Source organism: Larus michahellis, chromosome 3 (assembly GCF_964199755.1).
Source record: "Larus michahellis chromosome 3, bLarMic1.1, whole genome shotgun sequence".
NCBI classification, from domain to species: domain Eukaryota; kingdom Metazoa; phylum Chordata; class Aves; order Charadriiformes; family Laridae; genus Larus; species Larus michahellis.
This window is the reverse complement of record NC_133898.1, coordinates 130,576,642-130,599,162: the sequence shown is the minus strand read 5'-3', so window position 1 is coordinate 130,599,162 and position 22,521 is coordinate 130,576,642. Positions and strand designations below refer to the sequence as shown.

The 22,521-nt window shown below is 58.5% G+C and overlaps 1 protein-coding gene across 7 annotated transcripts in view; it reads right to left on the bottom strand.

The window, feature by feature from the left end:
- Positions 1-1,897: 1,897 nt before the first annotated feature.
- The window catches only part of EFR3B (EFR3 homolog B), a 65,777-nt gene continuing 45,153 nt past the window's right edge, over positions 1,898-22,521 (bottom strand). For 4 of the 7 annotated variants that reach the window (XM_074582167.1, XM_074582168.1, XM_074582165.1 and 1 more), the window contains 17 exons: positions 22,060-22,194; positions 21,630-21,708; positions 19,850-19,985; positions 18,342-18,503; positions 16,238-16,349; positions 12,783-12,834; positions 12,407-12,579; positions 11,681-11,756; positions 10,295-10,456; positions 9,854-9,985; positions 9,673-9,740; positions 8,802-8,929; positions 8,302-8,393; positions 6,052-6,100; positions 5,652-5,758; positions 5,416-5,465; positions 1,898-4,698 (listed from right to left, as the gene is read on the bottom strand). In XM_074582167.1, the coding sequence (XP_074438268.1) occupies positions 4,593-4,698; positions 5,416-5,465; positions 5,652-5,758; positions 6,052-6,100; positions 8,302-8,393; positions 8,802-8,929; positions 9,673-9,740; positions 9,854-9,985; positions 10,295-10,456; positions 11,681-11,756; positions 12,407-12,579; positions 12,783-12,834; positions 16,238-16,349; positions 18,342-18,503; positions 19,850-19,985; positions 21,630-21,708; positions 22,060-22,194 (1,819 nt within the window). In that variant the 3' untranslated portion in view covers positions 1,898-4,592. The remainder of the gene's footprint in view (positions 4,699-5,415; positions 5,466-5,651; positions 5,759-6,051; positions 6,101-8,301; positions 8,394-8,801; positions 8,930-9,672; positions 9,741-9,853; positions 9,986-10,294; positions 10,457-11,680; positions 11,757-12,406; positions 12,580-12,782; positions 12,835-16,237; positions 16,350-18,341; positions 18,504-19,849; positions 19,986-21,629; positions 21,709-22,059; positions 22,195-22,521) is intronic. The other 3 variants (XM_074582164.1, XM_074582166.1, XM_074582163.1) reach the window with 1 other exon arrangement.

Sequence of the window (22,521 nt, the reverse complement as noted above, 5' to 3'; positions counted from 1 at the left end):
GTGGCATCCTCTGGGTGCTGTCCCAAGGAGGGAAGGGATGGAGTCGGGCTCCCCCAGCACCCACCGCCCAGGTAAACTCGTTAATTCCCCATGAAATGATAACGCTGAAGAGCCCGGGTACTAGGGAGAGCTTCGTTATTTCTAAAGTCATGCTGGTAACTCCTGTGGTGAAGCAGGAGGGGCAGGCCGGGTGGCGGGTGCCTTGGGTTGGGGTGCTGAGGAGGAGGTCGGGTTGAAAATTTTATAGTTTTAGGGATGGATGGGCCGAGGCCAATGGTGTGAGAGGTTCAACAAGTGCCGGGTCCTGCCCTTGGGTCACACCAACCCCAGGGACGCTCCAGGCTGGGCAGAGTGGCTGGAGAGCTGCCCGGCAGAAAAGGACCTGGGGGTGTTGGTCGACAACGGCTGAGTATGAGCCAGCAGTGTGCCCAGGTGGCCAAGGAGGCCACCAGCATCCTGGCCTGTGTCAGCACTAGTGTGGCCAGCAGGAGTGGGGCAGTGACCGTCCCCCTGGACTGGGCACTGGGGAGGCCCCACCTCGAGGGCTGTGTCCAGGTTTGGGCCCCTCACGCCAAGAAAGACCTTGAGGGGCTGGAGCGTGTCCAGAGAAGGGCAACGGAGCTGGTGAGGGGTCTGGAGCACAAGTCTGGTGAGGAGCGGCTGAGGGAGCTGGGGGTGTTCAGCCTGGAGAAGAGGAGGCTGAGGGGAGACCTTCTCGCTCTCTACAGCTCCCTGAAAGGAGGGGGTAGCCAGGGGGGGTCGGGCTCTTCTCCCAAGGAACAGACCATGGCACAAGAGGAAACGGCCTCAAGTTGCGCCAGGGGAGGTTTAGGATGGATATTGGGAACAATTTCCTCCTGGAAAGGGTTGTGAAGCATTGGAAGAGGCTGCCCAGGGCAGTGGTGGAGTCGCCATCCCTGGAGGGATTGAAAAGCTGGGCAGACGTGGTGCTGAGGGCCATGGGGTAGTGGTGGCCTTGGCAGGGTTGGGTTGATGGTTGGACTTGATGATCTGAAAGGTCCCTTCCAACCTGGGCAATTCTGTGATTCTGCGACTCTAAAACCAGTTTCATGGGGAAGCAAACCTTGATCACCTCTGCCCAACTAACACCTTCTTGCTGCCAAACCATGCCCATTCCCCCTTTTCCATGCTTCCCAGGCGGCAAAACACTGGCATTAATATCACAATGCTGACCCCGCGTGCTGGCTTTGTGCTTCCCATCTCCTCCCGCTCCACCCAAGGCTGGAAAGCACGTGCAGAAGAGCTGCAGATGCCCCAGTGGGACGGACCCACCACCATCCAGGAGTGGGATTGCGTTGCACAGGGTTGCGCATCCCCATTTATTTGGTATAACATGGTGGAAGTATCGTTAAAGTAAAACAGGGCTCCTATTAGTGCTTTCCCCTCCTCCAACCCTACATCATCCTACATCGTGATGTCCTGCGTCCGTCCTTAACACCACGGGGAGCTGAGGGGATGCTGGTGCAGCACGTGCGTGGCCGGAGCACCCATGGCACGGTGTGCACCGTCTACATTTTGGCCCCTCAAATAGCTTTCCGGGTGTTTTCTTTCCTATTTTTGGCCTTGGCAGGTGGGTTTGCGCTCATTCCTGCGCACCGTGAGTAGAAACCCAGGCTTTTCCCCAGGGAACTTCTGCAGGCCAGGGGGAAAAAAATGTTGGAAATACTCAATTTTAAAGGGTGATGAAGATGAAGCCCAGTTTGTGTGGGATGCTGGGCACAGAGCTGGGGGAAGGAAGCTTGTCCACAGCCCAGACCATCCTCCTCCTCACCACATGCCTCCCCTTCTCCAGCAACCACCCATTTTTCCTCTCCCAGAGCAGAAAGAGGGTGCCTGGGTGCCGTGAACACGCCAAGACTGCAGACCCCCGAAGGTGGCAACATCAACATTTATTTGAAAAGGGCGTTAAGACGCTGCGTTTGAAAATACCGGGGGCTTCTTGGCCCTTTTTAACAACCCGCTCCCCCCTCCTCTGCCCTCGGCGACAGACGCAAACGCCACAGTGCTCCGAAATACAGAGACGGAAACGCACACATGCACCTAAACCGCCGACTTTATAGAAATATACTTTGTCGTCTCTACGTCCACAAGTATCTAAACTAAACGGGATGTACAAACAGGTCACTTACACCATGTGTGTGTGTCGGGGGCGGGGGGGGGCACATTTACAGGTTTGGGTCCCAAAATGCGGAGGGGCCGTGGTGAGACATGCTGGGGGACGGGGCCAGCCGGGAGGTGACAGCCCGGGTCCCACTGCCAGGTCCCGTGGGAGCATTGGGACCGGAGGGCGCGGGGGCTGGCCCCGGGAGCGGAGGCCAAGGGTATTTTCTGCCCCAAAAGGGATGACGGGCACCCTGAGGTGTGGTGTCCCCGCGGGTCCCCAAGTCCTCGCACACTTGTGCTCATCTTCCCACCTTCTTTGTGGTTTTGAAGAGTTTTGGATGCGTTTTCCCACGGACACACAATTTTGGCAGGGGGGGAGGGGGGTAATTGCTTTTTTTTTAAAATTTTTTAGTGCTTTTTTAGTGCTTTTCATTAGAACGGCCACGGGAGCAACCCCTCCTTCCCCGAGCGGCCCATTCCGCGTTCCCGCTGCCGATCCCAAAACCTGCCTCAGCCAAAACTCGGGCTCCGACAGAACCCAGGGAGCAAAAAGGGTTTGGGGACAGGGGACGGAGACACGTGGGGACCCTGAGGAGAGGCAGCAGCAAGGGGAGAGCCTCAGGCAGCGGGCGGGCACGGGGAGAGCCCCAGGCCAGTGGGACAGTGCCGTGATCCAGCCCAGGGACCGAAATAAACCCTTGTTTTTCCTGTCCTCCTAAGCTAGATCATTTCCTAAACCCGGATTACAGCACGGCCGCGCAAACAAGCGGTGACCTCGGGGCAATCGCCAACTGTATCCGCCACCCGAGGGGAGAGGGGGGGGAAAAAAAAAAAAAAAAAAAGGGAAAAAAAAAAATAAAAGGGATGGTAATGTGTAATTACAGCTTAAAATAACCGCCTGAAGATCCGCAGCGAGGGAAACGGGTCGTGGCTGAAGGAAGGCAGCGGGACACGGAGCCGGTGCGACGCCGAGCGGCCGCATTTCCCTGCTGTCCCGGTGCAAGAGCAGCTCCCACGTCTCCAGCGTTACACCCTTCGGTGCCTCTTCACGGGGGAAGGACGGGAGCAGCGTGTCCGGCCTGGGGGAAGGGGCTGCAGGAGAGACCCCCGGGGACCCCCAGGCAGCGCCCGTCTGATGGCGCAGCGCGCCCAAGCTCGCCTCGTGAACAGCCGTAGCGCGCTCGAAAGGCGTTTGGGAGCAAGCAAGACCCCGCGAACACCCCCAGGCGACCTTTCTTCTCCATCCCTACCATTCCGACCTCGTGAGGAGCCACGATTTCCCAACACGTCTCTAAAGTTCCATCTTCCCCCCTCCCCGCCGCCCCCAACCCAGCTCCGGTTTTATCCTATTGCAGGAGGCGCGATCCGCGGCCCGCCGGACGCGGGGTCTGCGGGGCGCACCCTGTCAAACACCTCTCACGGCAGCTATTTCCAGCGGCACGGGGGTTTCTTTGTGGTTACGGCTCAGCTGATGTAGGACTGGACTTTGCCCAAGTGATTCTGCTTTTGAAAAAATAAATAAATAAATAGAATAATTATTTCTTTGAGACGGAAACCCCCAAAACTGTGAAAACCCAACCCAAAAATATGAAAAGAGTGGGTGAACGTGTTAATATGCCCCAGCAGGGCGGCTGCTCGTGCCTCGTGTCACTGCTCCGGGTGTCCCACCGCCTGCCCGGCGCACCAGCCTGCTCACGCCCCAGGCGAGAGGCATTTGTGGGTTTCCCCGCCGCCCCCCCCAAAAAGTGGGTTTTCCCAAACAAACCGTATTTTCAAGTGGCCTGGAACCAGCCAGGCAGCTGTGTGGCCCCATACTGGGATGGGACGATGCCCACCCTCATCCTGCACTGGGCGAGCCCTCGGTCCAGGGCACGGGGGCACCTTGAAGCGCCCGTGGGAACTGGCCGCGCGATGATGGAGCTATGGGAAGATGCAGGCTCACAGGCCAGGAGCCGGAGGTGGGCACCGTACCCTCTCCAGCGACCTGCCTCAAGCACCAGCTCCGGCCCCAGACCCCCTCCTGCCTTTGACACCCCCCCCAGCTTCAGCCCTGCCCCTCGCCAGGGGCTCCGGACGTGGCCGACAGACGACACGGGGAGGGATTCCCCCAGGGAAGGGGTTTGCTTTATGCCGGGAAGACGTACACGCCCAACGCGCTCTGCCCAGAGCCGGAGCATCTCTCCTCTCCCCTCTCCAAAATAAGAAACGGGAGAGGGAGGTCCCAGCAACTCCCCACCTCCCGCTGCGCCCCGAAGCCTCCTGCACCACCAACCGCTGCAAAAGGTGGCCGCGGAGGCAGAAAGTCACAAAATAAAGTACGGGAGACGGGTTTGGGGTGCCAACGAATCTTGGGGTGACCTCGGTGTCCGCGTCCCCACCCGTCTGGCACGAGGATGCTCTCCCCGCAGGGTCCGTAGTCTTTTCCCGTCGGTGTGAGCGGTGGCCCTGTCCTGTCACCACGGCCACCTTCAGTACACGCACAGATCCGGGAACTTCATCTCGTACACCGGGATGGAGTGGTTTTGGGGCTGGCCGTAGGCGGCTGTGATGGTGCCGGAGGGGCTTGGCGGTGGCCTGAAACACAAGAGATGGAAGGAGGTGGGTTACAGAGAGGTTTGGTGAGAAAATAGGCGTTCCTGCACCGTTACAGGTCTCCCAGTGCCACCACAGCAGAGGGGAACTGGGGCAAATAAACTAGAGGCTGCTCCCAGCAGCTTGTCCCCTCTGTCACCGCAAAGACCCCATCCCCAGCACAGAGATTCATAGAATCACAGAATAGTTTGGGTGGGAAGGGACCTTAAAGCCCACCCAGTGCCACCCCCTGCCCTGGGCAGGGACACCTCCCACCAGCCCAGGTTGCTCCAAGCCCCGGCCAACCTGGCCTTGAACCCCTCCAGGGATGGGGCAGCCACAGCTTCTCTGGGCAACCTGGGCCAGGGGCTCACCCCCCTCACACCAAAGAATTTCTTCCCAATATCTCATCCAAATCTCCCCTCTTCCAGTGTAAAACCCTTCCCCCTCATCCCATGGCTCCCCTCCCTGCTCCAGAGTCCCTCCCCAGCTTTCCTGGAGCCCCTTGAGGGACTGGCAGGGGCTGGAAGGTCTCCGCGGAGCCTTCTCTTCTCCAGGCTGAACCCCCCCAGCTCTCTCAGCCTGTCCTCCCAGCAGAGGGGCTATGAAACCTCCTTGATGGGAGACGCATGTGGGTCCTGCTGCCCCACGGCCAGCGCTGGCCTTGTAGTCAGGCACCTCAGGCTTGTCACCGCATGCTCGGCTGTGGCCCCAACTCACCGTATGGTGATCTCGAAGATCTGGTTGAGTTTGCTCTGCAGCAGCGTCGCCTGTAAGACAGACACAGAGGCCGTTATCAGCGGGGCTGCACCCTGGGGACCACAGCGGTGCGAAGGGGACGAACACCCCGGTCACCAGAGAAGGTGGCCTGGTGAAACTCAGAGCCACATCGTCACCGTCCCCCTCTCCCCAGCAGAGCAGCCGTGGGGATTTAGAGTTGTTCAGCCCCGACTCACCCGGGCGCCGCAGTGGGCGGCGATCTCCTCGAACGGGGCTTTCTGGAATTTCTCCACCACTTGCCGCCTCCGCTCCCGCTCCTGCTCCTCCACGGCGACACTGTCTACTGAAGCAGAGGGGACATGGCTCTCAGCTGCTCCCCACCCACAGAGGCCACCCCATGCCTCATCCCCACCTCCCCAGCAGACAGCATTGGGCATCACTAGGAAGCCAAGAGGAAGGTCTCCAACCTCTCGCTTTGGGACTAACCCCCCCAGGGACACCAGGCAGAGCTGCCCCGTGACCCGGGTGCAATGCTCCCATGGCTGGGGACACATCCCCCCGTGGTGTGCACACACACAGGGGTGGCAGCACCCACACATACGCGCCACGCCAACCTCTCCTGGCTCCCTCACTTACCTATCGCCTTCTTCAGCGTCTCGTACGTGATCTCTTCCGCTGGTGCTCTCTAAAGGAAGGGGAAAAGCAGACGAGGCTCAACCCACAGCACAGGACAACCTTCTGGGATCACAACAACCCCGAACCAATGTCCCGGGTGGATTCCTGCACCAAAACACACTCTGTCCTCAAAGATCAGGGATATCTGTCCTGGCAAACAGAACTTTTTAAATGTTTTGGGTTTTTTTTTTCCAGGCTGGACTAACCAGCCCTTACAGCTCCCCGAAAATAAAGATTTGCCACGCAAACAGCAGCGGGAGACCCTTGCTGACGGGTGGCTCCTTGTATTGGGTTTGCATGGCAAGGTTTTGGTAGGGGGAGGGCTACAGGGGTGGCTTCTGGGAAGATGCTAGAAGCTTCCACCATGTCCGATAGAGCCAATGCCAGCCAGCTCCAAGAAGGACCCACCACTGGCCAAGGCTGAGCCCATCAGCGATGGTGGCAGCATCTCTGGGAGAACATAGGTAAGAAGGGGGGAAGAAGAACCCTGTGGAACAGCAGCCAGAGAGAGGAATGAGAATATGTGAGAGCAACAGCTCTGCTGACACTAAGGGCAGTGAAGGAGGAGGGGGAGGAGGTGCTCCAGGTGCTGGAGCGGAGATTCCCCTGCAGCATGTGGTGAAGCCCATGGTGGGCCCGTGCAGGGTCCCCCTACAGCCCATTGGAGGTCTACGGTGGAGCAGAGATCCACCTGCAGGCTATGGAGGTCCACGGTGGAGCAGATACTCCCCCTGCAGCCCATGGAGGTCCATGGCTGAGCTCATATTCCCCTGCAGCCCGTGGAGGTCCACGGTGGAGCGGATACTCCTCCTGCAGCCTGTGGAGCTCCACGGTGGACGAGATATCCCGCTGCACCCCATGGAGGTCCACGGTGGAGCAGAGATCCCCCTGCACCCCATGGAGGTCCACAGTGGAGCAGATACTCCCCCTGCAGCCCATGGAGGTCCACGGTGGAGCAGAGATCCCCCTGCAGCCCATGGAGGTCCACAGTGGAGCAGAGATCCCCCTGCACCCCATGGAGGTCCACAGTGGAGCAGAGATCCCCCTGCAGCCCATGGAGGTCCATGGTGGAGCAGAGATCCCCCTGCAGCCCATGGAGGTCCACGGTGGAGCAGAGATCCACCTGCAGCCCATGGAGGTCCATGGTGGAGCAGAGATCCCCCTGCAGCCCATGGAGGACCCCACACCAGAGCAGGGGGATGCCTGAAGGAGGCTGTGAGCCCGTAGGAAGCCTGTGCTGGAGCAGGTTTGCTGGCAGGACTTGTGACCCCATGGAAGGACCCACGCTGGAGCAGTACATTCCTGAAGGACTGCACCCCATGGAAGGACCCCACGCCAGAGCAGGGGGATGCCCGAAGGAGGCTGTGAGCCCGTAGGAAGCCTGTGCTGGAGCAGGTTTGCTGGCAGGACTTGTGACCCCATGGAAGGACCCACGCTGGAGCAGTACATTCCTGAAGGACTGCACCCCATGGAAGGACCCACGCTGGAGCAGTTGGTGAAGAACTGCAGCCCCTGGGAAGGACTCGCACTGGAGAAGTTCATGGAGAACTGTCTCCCACGGGAGAGACCCCAGGCTGGAGCCGGGGCAGAGTGTGAGGAGTCCTCCCCTGAGGAGGGAGGAGCGGCAGAGACAAGGTGTGAGGGACTGACCACAGCCCCCGTTCTCATCCCCCTGCGCCGCTCGGGGGGAGGAGGGAGAGAAATGGGGAGCGGAGTTGAGCCCGGGAAGAAGTGAGAGGTGGGGGAAGGTGTTTTAAGATTATTCAGTTTTTATTTCTCATTACCTTACTTTGGTTTGATTGGCAAGAAATTAAATTAATTTCCCTGAGTTGAGTCTGTTTTGCCCATGATGGCAACTGGTGAGTGATCTCCGTGCCCTTATCTCAACCCACCAGCCTTTTGTTGTATCTTCTCTCCCCTGCCCAGCTGAGGAGGGGACAACCAGCCTGGTGTCCAGCCAGGGCCACCCCACCACACTCCCCTTGGAGACCGGGACCTGTCACACCTGGAGTGGAGCATCAGGGGGAGTCGGGCTCTTCCCGACCCTGCTCGCTGCCAGACACGCCAGGGCCGAGTTATGAGCTTGAAGCCAGCGGAGCAATTACGCATGCAGCCAAACGAAGAATTAGAGAGGGCTTAACCGCACGCTGCCAGGCTGCTAAAAGCACGCGGTGCCGAAGGGATGACGCAGCCCTTGGCGTAACACGGTACCTGCTCTCGCTCGGGACTGTTTCTCGACTCCACCTCCACCTGCAGGGAAATGGTCTCGCCGATGCTCTTCCTCTTGGACAAGCGATCTTCATCTGGGGAGGAGGAGAAAGGGCAGAAGAGTTAATCGCAGCCACCTCGGGGGCAGCGGGGCGAGCACGGGGAGCCCCCAGGGAAAATGGCCTCACATCCCATCCCCGGGGTAGCAGTCCCTCCAAGCCATTGACGTAAATTCATCCAAACCAGCAGAACCAAGGACTGGGTCAAGCCCAGTGGCCTTCATGGCTCCTTCCATCCGGCCAGCCATGCATGTGGCAACCCCAGGAAGCTTCCGATTCACTGCTTTGTGCCTCAGTTTCCCCAAGGCTACACCTCTAAAGCGGGGCAGAAAACCAACAGGCCCACATGCAGGACAAAGGACTTCACAACCCCATAACTGTGCAGAGCAAGGGACCAGTTTCCTCCCCTCCCAGCTCTCCGGGATGCCCCAGCGTGCTGCGTACCCGTCAGCTGGGGGATGTAGGGCGTGCTGAGTCGGTCCGAGTTGTAGCCGCTGCCGCCCAGAACCTCGCTGATCTTGCTCTGCCAGAAGAAGACCTCTGGGCCGAGGCGGTCAAGGCTCTTGCTCAACCTATGGAGGTAGAGAAGAACCAATGGAGCAAGACTCGTTTAGATGTGGTGTTGGGGGATATGGTGTAGGGGAGAACTCTGTAGAGTGGGGTTGATGGTTGGACTCAGTGATCCCAAGGGTCTTTTCCAACCTAAATGATGATTCCATGATTCTATGATCTCCCCTGCTAGGGGAACCGTGCCCCAGAAGAGCTCTCAACCCATCACGGAGGATACGGATGCGCTCAGGAAGGACCAGCCTGAGCTAGGGAATGTCTCCAGAGAGCAGTGGCACTCAGTGGGGGCAGTGTGTCCATCAGGGACCTCACCACCAAATGTGACCACCAAGCGTGACAAGGCTGGGCCAGCAGGGATGGGCCAGCCCAGCCAGCCTTGGCCTGGGGATGCTCAGCAGGCAGCAGGCACCCTTGAACTGGTGGCACGGCAGAGCAGCGGGATGATATACCGGATCCAAAGCCATCCTGCTGCCAGGGAGGGGAAGGGATCGGCCAGTGGAGCTGATCCTGGCATTTGGCTGGTTGAGAGCACAAGCCGTGGTGGCCACCCCCTCCCCTGGCTGCATGGGACCCTCCTCAGATTCTAAACAGGCTGAAAACCACTCGATGTCCTTCCCACTGTGCCATCCCCAGATGGGAAAGGGGACAAACACGGGCAAGCGAAGGGCTGATAAACCCATTACTGCCCACGAGCTTATGGATGCCAATCCCTCAGGAGCAGGGAAGAAGGTATTTTCCAAACTCTTACCTGGGTCTCTCCACAAAGACATCTTCAGGGAGCAGATAGGGAGCTTCCTTCTGCCGCATCTGGATGACCTGTAGAAGACAAGCAAGGAGCCAAGCTCAAACCCCCATGGGTGGCCAGGAAAGCCGATGCCAGAGCTGCCACGGACAAGGCTCCAGCCCCGTCCCCAGCCCCATCTTCGCACCTCGTGGATGTGCTGGCAGAAGGTGGGCACGGTGGTGAGCTGGCTGATGAGGTTCAGGTAAGCTGCACCGAGGGCGAAGAGCGCGCAGCGGTTGTACGCCGTCAAGTTATCCTCGTTGATCTGGGCGATCTCCTGCAGCAGAGACACAGCCCCATGAGCTGAGGATGGACAAGGTCCCAGCGTGGTCCCCATCCACCTCGTGGCACCACCTTCCCCAGAAACATCCCAACTTTTGGAGCTTGGCAGAGGTTGTCAAGGCAAGGTCTCTCCCTGGCGTGTTGGTCTGATCCCACCATGGTGGGAGAAGCTCAGAGCAGATGATGCACTTGCATCCCGCTTCCTCAGAGACCCCCAACTCCAAAACAAGTCTCCTTCCCACCCCATCGCATCCCAGCCCACCCGCCCCATGGCGCTGAGCACCCCCAGCTCCCCCCTGCCTACCTGCACCGCCAGCACCAGGCGGATGAGGTCCACCATGACCTCCTCGTTAGCCAGCTCAATGCTGATGAGCATCAGCATGCTGTAGAGTGCCTCGTAGTGAGCCTGCACGTTGCTCTCCTCCTTGCATATCAGGTAGATGTGCCGGTAGAGCTGCTGACCATGCTGTGGGGACACGGAGGGATGTGGTCACCTCCTGAGCATCCCCTACGAGCAACGCTGCCATCAACGCAGAGGAAGAAAAGTAGCAGGGCCCAGCAAAGGGGTTTCCATCCACATGGGAGGGAGCAGAGCTCCTCTGGTCACCAAACAAACAAACAAAAAGCCCCAGGGAGAGCGAGGTGTGACTATCAGGTGGTGTTTCATCATTTGATGCTGGACCCTGATGGGGAAGAGGCACTGGCAGGTCCAAGAGCAGAGCCCAGGGCTGGCAAACAGCACTCGCAGCACCGAGCCCAGGGAAGGGATGCCTCTGTTGCAGAAGCATTAGAGAAATCACAGCTCGGACCACGGCGGGAAAATAAGGCCCTGAGACACATTGCTTTGACAGCAGGGCACGGGACCGCGCAGGGCACGGGCTGCTGCGAGGGAAACACAGCTCTGCAACAGTTTTGGGGGCTGCATCGCTGCTCCCGGCCGCGCGCAAGGTGACAAACTGCTCCCATCTTGGCCTCAAGTTGGCTCCAGAGGAGTTTGCACCACCCTGGAAGTGTTTTAAGGAGGTAGCGGGGGGAAAGAAAAATAAATAAAATCAGGCAACTTCAAAAGCCACTTGATAAATAGCTTTTGGGATGCCAGCACATCCTGGGGTACTCATTCCTTGGGGCAAATAGCAGGGGGACGAGAAGGTTCCGCGGAGACCTTCCAGCCCCTGCCAGTCCCTCAAGGGGCTCCAGGAAAGCTGGGGAGGGACTCTGGAGCAGGGAGGGGAGCCGTGGGACGAGGGGGAAGGGTTTTACACTGGAAGAGGGGAGATTGAGATGAGCTATTGGGAAGAAATTCTTTGGTGTGAGGGGGGTGAGCCCCTGGCCCAGGTTGCCCAGAGAAGCTGTGGCTGCCCCATCCCTGGAGGGGTTCAAGGCCAGGTTGGCCGGGGCTTGGAGCAACCTGGGCTGGTGGGAGGTGTCCCTGCCCAGGGCAGGGGGTGGCGCTGGCTGGGCTTTAGGGTCCCTTCCCACCCCAACTATTCTGGGATTCTACGATTTAGGAGTCTAGAAAGCCCCAGACACAAAGCACTGATGGAGATTGACTCCCACTGGCTTTTCCCAGGGACATCCCCAGGGTTAGAGGCATGGTGGTACACAAAGACTCCGCGTGACTTGGGGAAACAGAGGCACAGTCCTCACATCGGTCTGCACCAGGACAGCTTGACCCAGACCCTGACACTACCTTCTTCATGAAGACAGTATCTTGGCGCGAGCATTTGTCCACTTTCAGCTTCAGGACCGAGATGTCGCTGATGGTGCTGCAAGGAAAGGCCAAAGGGAAGGGAAAACTCAGACACCGGAGGGAGGACACACACACCCGCGGAGCTGCTGGCCAGGAATGAGCCATCTGGGGGTAACCGAGGGGGGAAACTAAAGGTGGCTTTTAAAACCCACCTAGCAATTCCGATATTTAAGAATACTGAGCCAAATCACCACATGATTTCAAGTCAGTGGCGCTCAGGGACACAAAGGCAAGCTGACAAAGAAGCGTGCGAGCAAAGTGGAGCAGCAGGACCACAGCAGAACCCATGGAGATGTTTCCATCTGGGATTAGAGTCACCTTCTTCCAAGGTAACGCAGCATGGACAACACCACCGCCCATCAGGCCTATCCCTGGGGACGCAACGCAGTGGATGAACCCACTCGAGGAGGTTATTGCTCCCGCACATCCTCCTGGCACCACTGGCTAACCACAGTGACACTCAGCAGCACGGTCCCACGTCCCTCTGGGCATGAGAGAGAGACCTCCCACCCACCTGGCTCTCAGCAGACCTGATCTGCAGCACCAAACCACCCCAGAACTGGTCCCAGATTTATTGATAACCCTGCCAGCGCTCCCAGCCCCGCAGATCTCCCTCCCGAGCCCGCTCTGCAGGGTCTGCAAGTCCCAGCCCCGTTGGGGACCTACCTGATGGTGGAGAATTTCTGCCGGTTCCCATGGCGATCGATGAAGCTGATGAGGATCTCGAGGACAAAGAGGCGGATCTCAGCGTCTTCCATGAGGGCTGCGGAGAGGAGCCTGTCCAGGAAAGCGCTGGGAAGTGCCGTGAGCATGTTACTGCACTGGAAGCCCACAGAGACCTGCAAGCATCAAAGAAAAAGGGAGGCAATGTGACAGTGTCGCTTGGCGGAGGGTTAAAACCCACCAAGAAAGAGGGATTGCAAGCAGAGAAGACTAAGTACAGTTTGAGCTCTTCCTAAATCACCCCAGGGGAGAGGGTCCCCAAGTTAAGCTCCCCCAGGGGTCTCATGGGGCTCCTGTGAGGATGGTGACACATTCATACCTGGAGGAGAGACTTCAGGAGCATTATCTGTGTCAGCCGATTACGGTTCTCCCTGGCACGGAGAGAAGAAACAAATGGTAAAAGCCAAGTGAAAACAAGGCAACCCTCCTTCCCTACCCAAAGGATGGAAAAGCCTCAGAAAGGACAGGACCGAGTCGAGAGGTGGGCCCATGCCAACCTCATGAAGTTCAACAAGACCAAGTGCAAGGTCCTCCATCTGGGTCAGGGCAATCCCAAGCACCGATACAGGCTGGGCAGTGGCTGGCTTGAGAGCAGCCCTGAAGGACTTGGGGGTGCTGGTGGACGAGAGGCTCCACATGAGCCGTCAGTGTGCGCTGGCAGCCCAGAAAGCCAATCGTACCCTGGGCTGCATCAGGAGAAGCGTGGCCAGCAGGTCGAGGGAGGTGATTCTCCCCCTCTACTCCACTCTCGTGAGACCCCACCTGGAGCACTGCGTCCAGTTCTGGAGCCCCTACTACAAGAGAGATACGGATGTGCTGGAACGTGTCCAGAGAAGGGCCACGAGGACGATCAGAGGGCTGCAGCACCTCTCCTGTGGGGACAGACTGAGAGAGTTGGGGTTGTTCAGTCTGGAGAAAAGAAGGCGCCGAGGAGACCTTCGAGTGGCCTACCAGTATCTTAAGGGGGCCTCCGAGAAAGCTGGGGAGGGACTTTTTAGGATGTCGGGTAATGGTAGGACTAGAGGGAATGGATTAAAACTAGAGATGGGACGATTCAGACTGGACGTTAGGAAGAAGTTCTTCACCATGAGGGTGGGGAGACACTGGAACAGGTTGCCCAGAGAGGTGGTGGAAGCCCCATCCCTGGAATTTTTTAAGGCCAGGCTGGATGGGGCTCTGAGCAACCTGATCTAGTGGGAGGTGTCCCTGCCCATGGCAGGGGGGTTGGAACTAAATGATCTTTAAGGTCCCTTCCAACCCTAACAATTCTATGGTTCTATGATTTTAAGCGTCACCACCTCCAACAGCCATGCTGTAAAGGTCTCCAACAAACGAGCTCCATATTTAACAGCCAGCAAAAAGGCTGCTAAAGAAATGATGAATATCAAAGCGTACACCCTGCCATAGGCACCAGAGACAAGGCAGCACTCACACCTCCAGGAAGGCACAAGCCGGGCTCAGGACGATGAACCAACCTCTGGACGTGCCCATCCCACAGCGACTCTAGAGGGACACCAGGCACCAGCTCTGAGCAGGTTCCTCACTTTTAAGCAGCTGAAAATTGGCGAGAGGGAGCCCTAAGCCCTCCTGCTCATGGAGATACCCCTGCTCCTCCCTCCTGTCTTGCTTCTTGCAAAGCCACCATGAACCACGCTTCCACTTCAGCGATGTGAGGGGGTTTTAATGCAAAAAAGAGGAAATCTTGAATTCTCTACTATCTGAACTCAGTCTTTTCTAGCCCCTGGAAGGGGACACAGGGATTTCCAGGCTGGCCCAACACCCACCACACGCTGCCCACCTCTGCCTGGGGACTGAGCTTCACTGCAAAGGGCAGCATCCCTGGAGGGACGAGATGACCTTTAGAGGTCCCTTCCAACCCAACACATTCTATGATTCGATGATCCCCGTAAGCCAAAGCCCGGGCTGCGGCTCCTCTGCAAACTCTCGGGTCACCGACACCCCCAGAGCAAGCGCCACCCTTCACACGGCATCAGATGAGATCTAAAAACCCTCCCGGAGGAAGTCACCAGCTGGTAAAGGAGCAGGGACCAACAGCCCTGGACAACCAGCCCGGCACCGAGAAGTGATGCCATCCTGGGGCTACGAGCCCGATTCTACCTACCCCTGCACCAAGGAATGCTGCCCCGGCCGAACGGCTCCATCACCTCCCAGTGTGTGAACTGGGATTGAACGCAGGCATCAGGAATTACCCCCATGAGAGCGAGGAGCGGAGCGTGGCTCCCAGCAGCCGGCAAAGTCTCCCTCCCATCAGAGACAAGTGGGAAGAGCCTGACCGTACTTCCAAGATAAATATAGCGTGAAAATCTGTTTGCTCCTTACCTACACGTTTCAGCGCCGACACCCTCGCTCCAAATAGCTCTCATGGTCTGCTCCCACACTTCTGAAGCAATTATGTTGTTTGGGTGCTTTCCCCTTCCTTCCCTTCCTCCACCACCGGGTATAAATACCACCTCCCGCTCCGTGTTAATAAAAGCTCGGCGGCAGCTCGGAGGGGGGAGGCAGCGATGAGCAGCCAGTCCCACAAAGCCACACACCGGCTTCTCAAAAGCCACGGGCGGCCCTCAACCGCCTCGCTGCCCTCAGACAGCTGGAGTCGCTCCCCTGAGTATTACAGGCTGGGGGGAGAATGGCTGGAGAGCAGCCCCGAGGAGAAGGACTTGGGGGTGTTGGTGGGTGAGAAGCTCCACAGGAGCCGGCACCGTGCGCTGGCAGCCCAGAACCCCCCCGCAGCCTGGGCTGCATCCCCAGCAGCGTGGGCAGCAGGGCGAGGGGGGGATTCTGCCCCTCTGCTGCACTCGGGGGAGACCCCCCTGCAGTGCTGCCTCCAGCGCTGGGGCCTCGGCACAGGAGAGACACGGAGCTGTTGGAGCGGGGCCAGAGGAGGCCCCGGAGATGCTGGGAGGGCTGGAGCCCCTCTGCTGGGAGGACAGGCTGAGAGAGCTGGGGGGGTTCAGCCTGGAGAAGAGAAGGCTCCGCGGAGACCTTCCAGCCCCTGCCAGTCCCTCAAGGGGCTCCAGGAAAGCTGGGGAGGGACTCTGGAGCAGGGAGGGGAGCCGTGGGACGAGGGGGAAGGGTTTTACACTGGAAGAGGGGAGATTGAGATGAGATATTGGGAAGAAATTCTTTGGTGTGAGGGGGGTGAGCCCCTGGCCCAGGTTGCCCAGAGAAGCTGTGGCTGCCCCATCCCTGGAGGGGTTCAAGGCCAGGTTGGCCGGGGCTTGGAGCAACCTGGGCTGGTGGGAGGTGTCCCTGCCCAGGGCAGGGGGTGGCACTGGGTGGCCTTTAAGGTCCCTTCCCACCCAAACCATTCTACAATTCGATGAGTATTTTCAGGTCCTGGCTAGTCTTGGATGCCACCCCAGGACCGAGCTCCTGACACCTGAATCTCTCAGCAGGTACCTGAAGAAATGAAGCATTCAACTGCAGCACCAATGCCTGTAAACACCTTTCCCCTTTGATGCTCTGGTGTTTCGAGGGGCTCTTGTCATCACGTTTGCAGCAGCAAAGCATTTTAAACACGGATCACACGTTGCTCAGTTTCCCTTGCTCTTAGGTGGAAGCTCTCAATGCTCAACATTTCCACTAACGCGCCCACGTTCCACACTGTCCCCAGAGGCCACCTCAAGGTGGGAACAGGAGCTCCCCAGCCCTTTCAGTCCCCTGTTCAAAGCCTGACACCCCCACACAGGGGACAGTGGAAAGGAGAGGAGGGCAGGGAGGAGGAAGCGGAGGGAGGAAGGCATCCCTTCTCACCCGGCTTTGCCAGCCTCAATGGACTGCTGCGAGGACGGCAGCGGCACCTTGTTCATGATGAAGACCATCACCTCAGACTGCTGGTAGGTGGGCAGCGTGCTGGCGAAGGACCCTGTGGGGACAGAAGCATCCTGTCAGCGTGCCAGGCACAGCCCACCACCCCCAGAAGCTCCCAATGCCGTGGGGTCTGTCTGCCTGACGGACCCCCATCGCCAGGCTGGGACAGGACAAGGCCCACCTGGATCCGGCACCCGCAGGCAGCTTTGCCTTCAGGGTGATTGCAGACCCATCAAAACCGCAAGTGCAAGACCCCAGGTGCAAGGTCCTGCACATGGGTCAGGGCAATCCTGAGAACAAATCCAGGCTGGGTGGAGAATGGCTGGAGAGCAGCCCTGAGGAGAAGAACTTGGGGGTGTTGGTGGGTGAGAAGCTCCACAGGAGACGGCACCGTGCGCTGGCAGCCCAGAACCCCCCCGCAGCCTGGGCTGCATCCCCAGCAGCGTGGGCAGCAGGGCGAGGGGGGGATTCTGCCCCTCTGCTGCGCTCGGGGGAGACCCCCCTGCAGTGCTGCCTCCAGCGCTGGGGCCTCGGCACAGGAGAGACACGGAGCTGTTGGAGCGGGGCCAGAGGAGGCCCCGGAGATGCTGGGAGGGCTGGAGCCCCTCTGCTGGGAGGACAGGCTGAGAGAGCTGGGGGGGTTCAGCCTGGAGAAGAGAAGGCTCCGCGGAGACCTTCCAGCCCCTGCCAGGCCCTCAAGGGGCTCCAGGAAAGCTGGGGAGGGACTCTGGAGCAGGGAGGGGAGCCATGGGACGAGGGGGAAGGGTTTGACACTGGAAGAGGGGAGATTGGGATGAGCTATTGGGAAGAAATTCTTTGGTGTGAGGGGGGTGAGCCCCTGGCCCAGGTTGCCCAGAGAAGCTGTGGCTGCCCCATCCCTGGAGGGGTTCAAGGCCAGGTTGGCCGGGGCTTGGAGCAACCTGGGCTGGTGGGAGGTGTCCCTGTCCAGGGCAGGGGGTGGCACTGGGTGGCCTTTAAGGTCCCTTCCCACCCAAACCGTTCTGTGATTCTATGAAAACACCTCCCAGGTGGCACAGCCCGTCTCTACCCCTTTGTTTTTTGGGGCTGTTTGACCCCCATCCCCAGCGGCTGCAGCAGGCTGACTCCTTCCCTCTTTCCCTCTTCTCCTTCCCTTCCCCAGGGTCTCCTGCCCCGGAGGAGCAGGACGGTGCCTGTACACCGCAGCTCTGCCGGGGATGGCTGGGGTTGCAATGCCACCTGCCGATAACCCACCGCCACGCTTGCAGCAGATAAATCCCATTTCCCATCACTGCTTTCAGGATGAGGGCAACTTCGGTTCACCCCGGATAATCCTGCGGATGCGCCAGGCAGAAACCCACCGCGCAGGGGGCCACCCACCAGCACAGCCCACTGTCCTGGTTTGAGCCACACAGGACTAATTTCTCTTCCAATGCTTGGGAAAACTGCACTTTTAGAAGTCTCTAGTGTCTGAATTTGTAAAAATATTTACTTTAGAGCCAGCTCTGGTGTGCGGGTTTCAAGGTCTTGGTGTTTTCGAGCTCGCCAGGTCCCGGGATGAGGAGGAGCGAGACCCGGGCACTTGACCCAAGCTGCCAACAGGATTATTTCTTATGACGAACGTCACATTCAATATAAATTAGGAAGTTTGCTGAGGAGTTCTCTCTCTCCCTTGATGGCTGCCATCCTGAGAATTCCTTGCCCTGGTGCCAGAGCCCTGAGCCCTTCCCTTCCTCCCGGAGCCGCAGCGCTCGCAAGGTCCCACATTGGTTGTCCCTGCAGGGAGCGCACGGCTTCTGCTGATAGAATGGGCTGAGTACAGTCCTTGTGTATTTTATATCACTATCAGGATGAATATTGTTTCTTTTGTGTCATTAATGTTGATTATCTAGTCTTTTTCTATTAAATCTGTTTATATTTCAACCCTTGCGTTTCCTTGTTTTTTCCCAATTCCCCTTCCCGGGTTGGGAGGGGTCATTGGGCGATAGAATAATTGTCTAAACGACAATAAATTGTTGTGGGTTCCTCAAAACATAACCCCCACGCCAGGCGCTGCGGGACACCCCACCTATGGTTTTAATGACGGCCTCCTGGAACATCCTCTCCTCGTGCTCCTTGATGATCTTGGTGCCGACGCCGGCGCCGCAGTCGTAGCTCCCCGTCAGCGCGTAGTCAATGCTGAGCCGCAGCTGCCTCAGGAGGGTGTTAAAGACCTCCAGCACCGTGGGGCCTGGGGGGGCGAGAGGGGGAGAGACGGTGGAGCATCGCCGGAGGAGAGCAACGGTTGTCCCCATGGAGATGGAGGCTGTCCATCCCAGGACAGTGTGGTTTATACCACCCACCACCCCATAAACAGTTTGAAAAACAGTTTGGCCAGACTCACAGTGGCTTTTAACCCCCACCAGCTCCCCCAGTAAAGACAGGAGAGAAATGTCCTTCCAGGAGTAGCATCGAATCACAGGATGTGTTGGGTTGGAAGGGACCTCTAAAGGCCATCTAGTCCAACCCCCCTGCAGTGAGCGGGGACATCTTCAACCAGATCAGGTTGCCCAGAGCCTCATCCAGCCTGGCCTTGGATGTCTCCAGGGATGGGGCCGCCACCCCCTCTCTGGGCAACCTGGGCCAGTGTCTCACCACCCTCATTGTGAAGAACTTCTTCCTAATGTCTGATCTAACCCTGCCCTGCTCTAGTTTAAACCATCGCCCCTCGTCCTATCACTACCCTCAGCTAACCCTCTGCTAACTACAGACGTGGTGCTGAGGGACATGGGTTAGCGGTGGTTTTGGCAGCACTGGGTTGATGGTTGGACTTGATGACCTTAAAGGTCCCTTTCAACCGAGACAATTCTATGGTTCTATGATTCTATATTTAGAGCACAAGTCTGGTGAGGAGCGGCTGAGGGAGCTGGGGGTGTTCAGCCTGGAGAAGAGGAGGCTGAGGGGAGACCTTCTCACTCTCTACAGCTCCCTGAAAGGAGGGGGTAGCCAGGGGGGGGTCGGGCTCTTCTCCCAAGGAACAGGCCATGGCACAAGAGGAAGCGGCCTCAAGTTGTGCCAGGGGAGGTTTAGGATGGATATTGGGAACAATTTCCTCCTGGAAAGGGTTGTGAAGCATTGGAAGAGGCTGCCCAGGGCAGTGGTGGAGTCGCCATCCCTGGAGGGATTGAAAAGCCGGGCAGACGTGGTGCTGAGGGCCATGGGGTAGTGGTGGCCTTGGCAGCGTTGGGTTAACAGTTGGGCTTGATCTTAAAGTTCCCTTCCAACCTAAACCATTCTATGATTCTATTCACTGCAAGCCCCTGAAAACCCCTTTGCCCCCTTCCACAAAGGCAGGGGCAGGCGTTGCATTCAGCCCTGTAAGCTTAGGTCACTTCACCTGGGGATGGGTGTTGCGCTTGGGAGCACTGAAACGGCACCCAAGAGATCCCCAGCACCCCTGGGTGCTCCAGACGGGATGCTCCAGCTCACACCTGGGCACACAGCAGAGCCCAGCCCAAACCGCCGGCACCCCTTCACCGCTCCCACCGCAATAAAAGGGTGAAGAGATGGATGGAGAGGGGAAACTTATCCGCTTACCCACAGATCCGGAGGCTGCAATCACCGCTGCCTCCGAGAGGACCTCCACAATGCCCGCGCGCACGGTGGCCGCGCTCTTGCTATTGGCATCCAGGTGGCCCAGGAGCTGCTGGATCACCAGATGGGAATGCTGTGGCTGGAAGGAGAACATCAACATCAGCACCGGGATGAATCCTGACCGTGCACCCAGCTGCACCGAGCCCCTGCCCGGCTCTTTCCAAGACAGCTCCAGATGCAAAATGAGAGGAGGCACCTGCAGGAAGCCTGTTTTACATGACTGAGCAAGAGCTTGGCGCAATTTGCACGGGAAAAACGATCTAAAGAGCTGTACACGTCTAAGGAAACTGTGACAATTAATCCCAGGGATTTTAGGGGAGAAGGGATTTGATTTTTGCCAGGGTTTTCCAAACACGTCTGTACTTCAAAAGGGTCCTGCTGAGTTATTGCGACCTTACACCTCCAATCTGCATTAACGGGATTCTATAAAATCTAGTAGCGCTGTAAAAGGTTTTAGGCAGTTTACGGGATTAAACCCAAGAAACAAGAGCAGGGGGCGGTGATCTGCTTTTCTCCGTAAGACTTCTCCAAGCAGAGCCGTGGCTTGGCCGAGTCCGAAAGCGAAGCGAAGTCTCGAGGGGGTGAAGTGGGGCAGCAGGTCTGGGGTAGCCCCAGTAGAGTGGGAAGGCAGCACCGTGCCCGACAGCACGACGACACCCAGGCGAACAGAGTTTCAGTGAGATCCATATGGAAAAAAAGAAAGGATGGACCTTTCACCATCACTTTGGGGTTTACCTAAGCTGCATTTCCATGGCCTCCAGTGAGAAGGGAAGAGCCTGGCGGGGTCTGTCTCTGAGCATCCCCATAGAACCATAGAATCACCTAGGTTGGAAGGTCATCTAGTCCAACCATCAACCTAGACCTTCTGGCTCTCTACAGCTCCCTGAAAGGAGGGGGTAGCCAGGGGGGGTCGGGCTCTTCTCCCAAGGAACAGGCCATGGCACAAGAGGAAACGGCCTCAAGTTGTGCCAGGGGAGGTTTAGGATGGATATTGGGAACAATTTCCTCCTGGAAAGGGCTGTCAAGCATTGGAAGAGGCTGCCCAGGGCAGTGGTGGAGTCGCCATCCCTGGGGGTATTTAAAAGCTGGGCCATGGGGTAGTGGTGGTTTTCATCAGTGTTGGGTTGATGGTTGGACTCGATGATCTGAAAGGTCCCTTCCAACCCAGGCGATTCCATGATTCTATGATTCTATGTCTAAGGACACGGCTGCTGGGCTGCGATGCCTGGTTTGCCCAGGGCACGTTTCAGCCCAGATAGCCCCTCTTGGGTTTTTTTTTTTGTTGGAATTGGGTTGATTGCCAAGGCAGGGATCTGGAAAGAAGCAGCTTTCCATCGGAACCCACCGCTTCCCTTGGAGCATTTCACAGCACGCCGCTAGCCCGCCTGATTCAGCTGGGCTTTGCTGAGAGGGAGGGAATCGCTGCCGGGACTGAGACATAAGCTCCAGGAGTGGAAAACACGCATGGCTGGCATGCAGCCATCCGCCGTCTCCCTCGCACACCCACGGGTCCCCAAATCGTGCCCGTCACCCAGCCTGCTTCGGGGCACGCTTGGGTGGCTGAGCTTATGGCGGGCGCTCGGTCTCGGCACCGCCGGGATGCGGCAATGCGGCGGCGGCGGCTCTGACTCAGCCCAGCCGTGGAGGCAGCCGCCGGCGCTCCCAAACACGCACGTGCGTCCCCAGCCGGTGGCCACCGACCGGAGCCCCCCCAGCTCCCCACCTGGATGGAGTACATGATGATCCTGAAGCAGCAGGTGGCAAAGATCTTCGGCTCCCAGAGCGAGTGGTTATCCAGGTGGCTGGGGAAGAGACGGAAACGGAGGGGAAAATAACTGTCGGTCCCCCAAAACCCTGCAAGGGTGCAAAGCATCGAGGATGGCCAGGCACAGCGGGGAGCAAAGACTGCAGGCGAGGGCAGGGACACAAACTCCTCTCCGGGCTGACTTTGCTCAGCAACATGTGTCTATCCCATGCCATCTTCTTCATCGCATCCAAAAATGAGAGCTCAGCCTGAAATCTAGTCCCCGTCTCCAGCACCGTGCCGAGGGGAGCCAGAGGAGCCCATGCCTTTGCCCCAGCGCTGGCCTGCACTGGCTGCGTCCCCGTGCCTCAGTTTCCCCTGTGCCAAAACTGAGGGATGGCTGACTTACATGAGGACGGGTTTGATGGCGTTCTTGATGTTGCCGTACGCCGCTCGGCCCAGCAGCTCCCGCAGGCACCTCTCCGCCAGCTCCGTGGGACTCTCCTTCTCCTTCTCGGCGGCTTGCAGCGGGGAGGGGGAGCGGCTGCGAAAGCAGAGGAGGGCGATGAGAGCGGCGCTGAGCGCGCGGCAGCGGTGGGGGAGACGAGGCACAGATCCCGGCCAGGGAAGGTTGGAGGAAAACGGTCACGGCATCTGCCCGCCCAGGGCCGTGGGCCACCCCTGGCACAGCCCACAGCCACCAAATGTCACCCTGCCAAGGAAGACGGAGCAGCTCCATCCCGGCAGAGCCCAGGGACAAAGCGCTGCTGGATTTGAGCCAGACGAGAGAGCGGCATGGGGGCACGGATGACAGGGGAAGGGGATGCGCCAGGATGGCATCGCCCGCTGTGCCCAACTGTGCCAGGCAGCA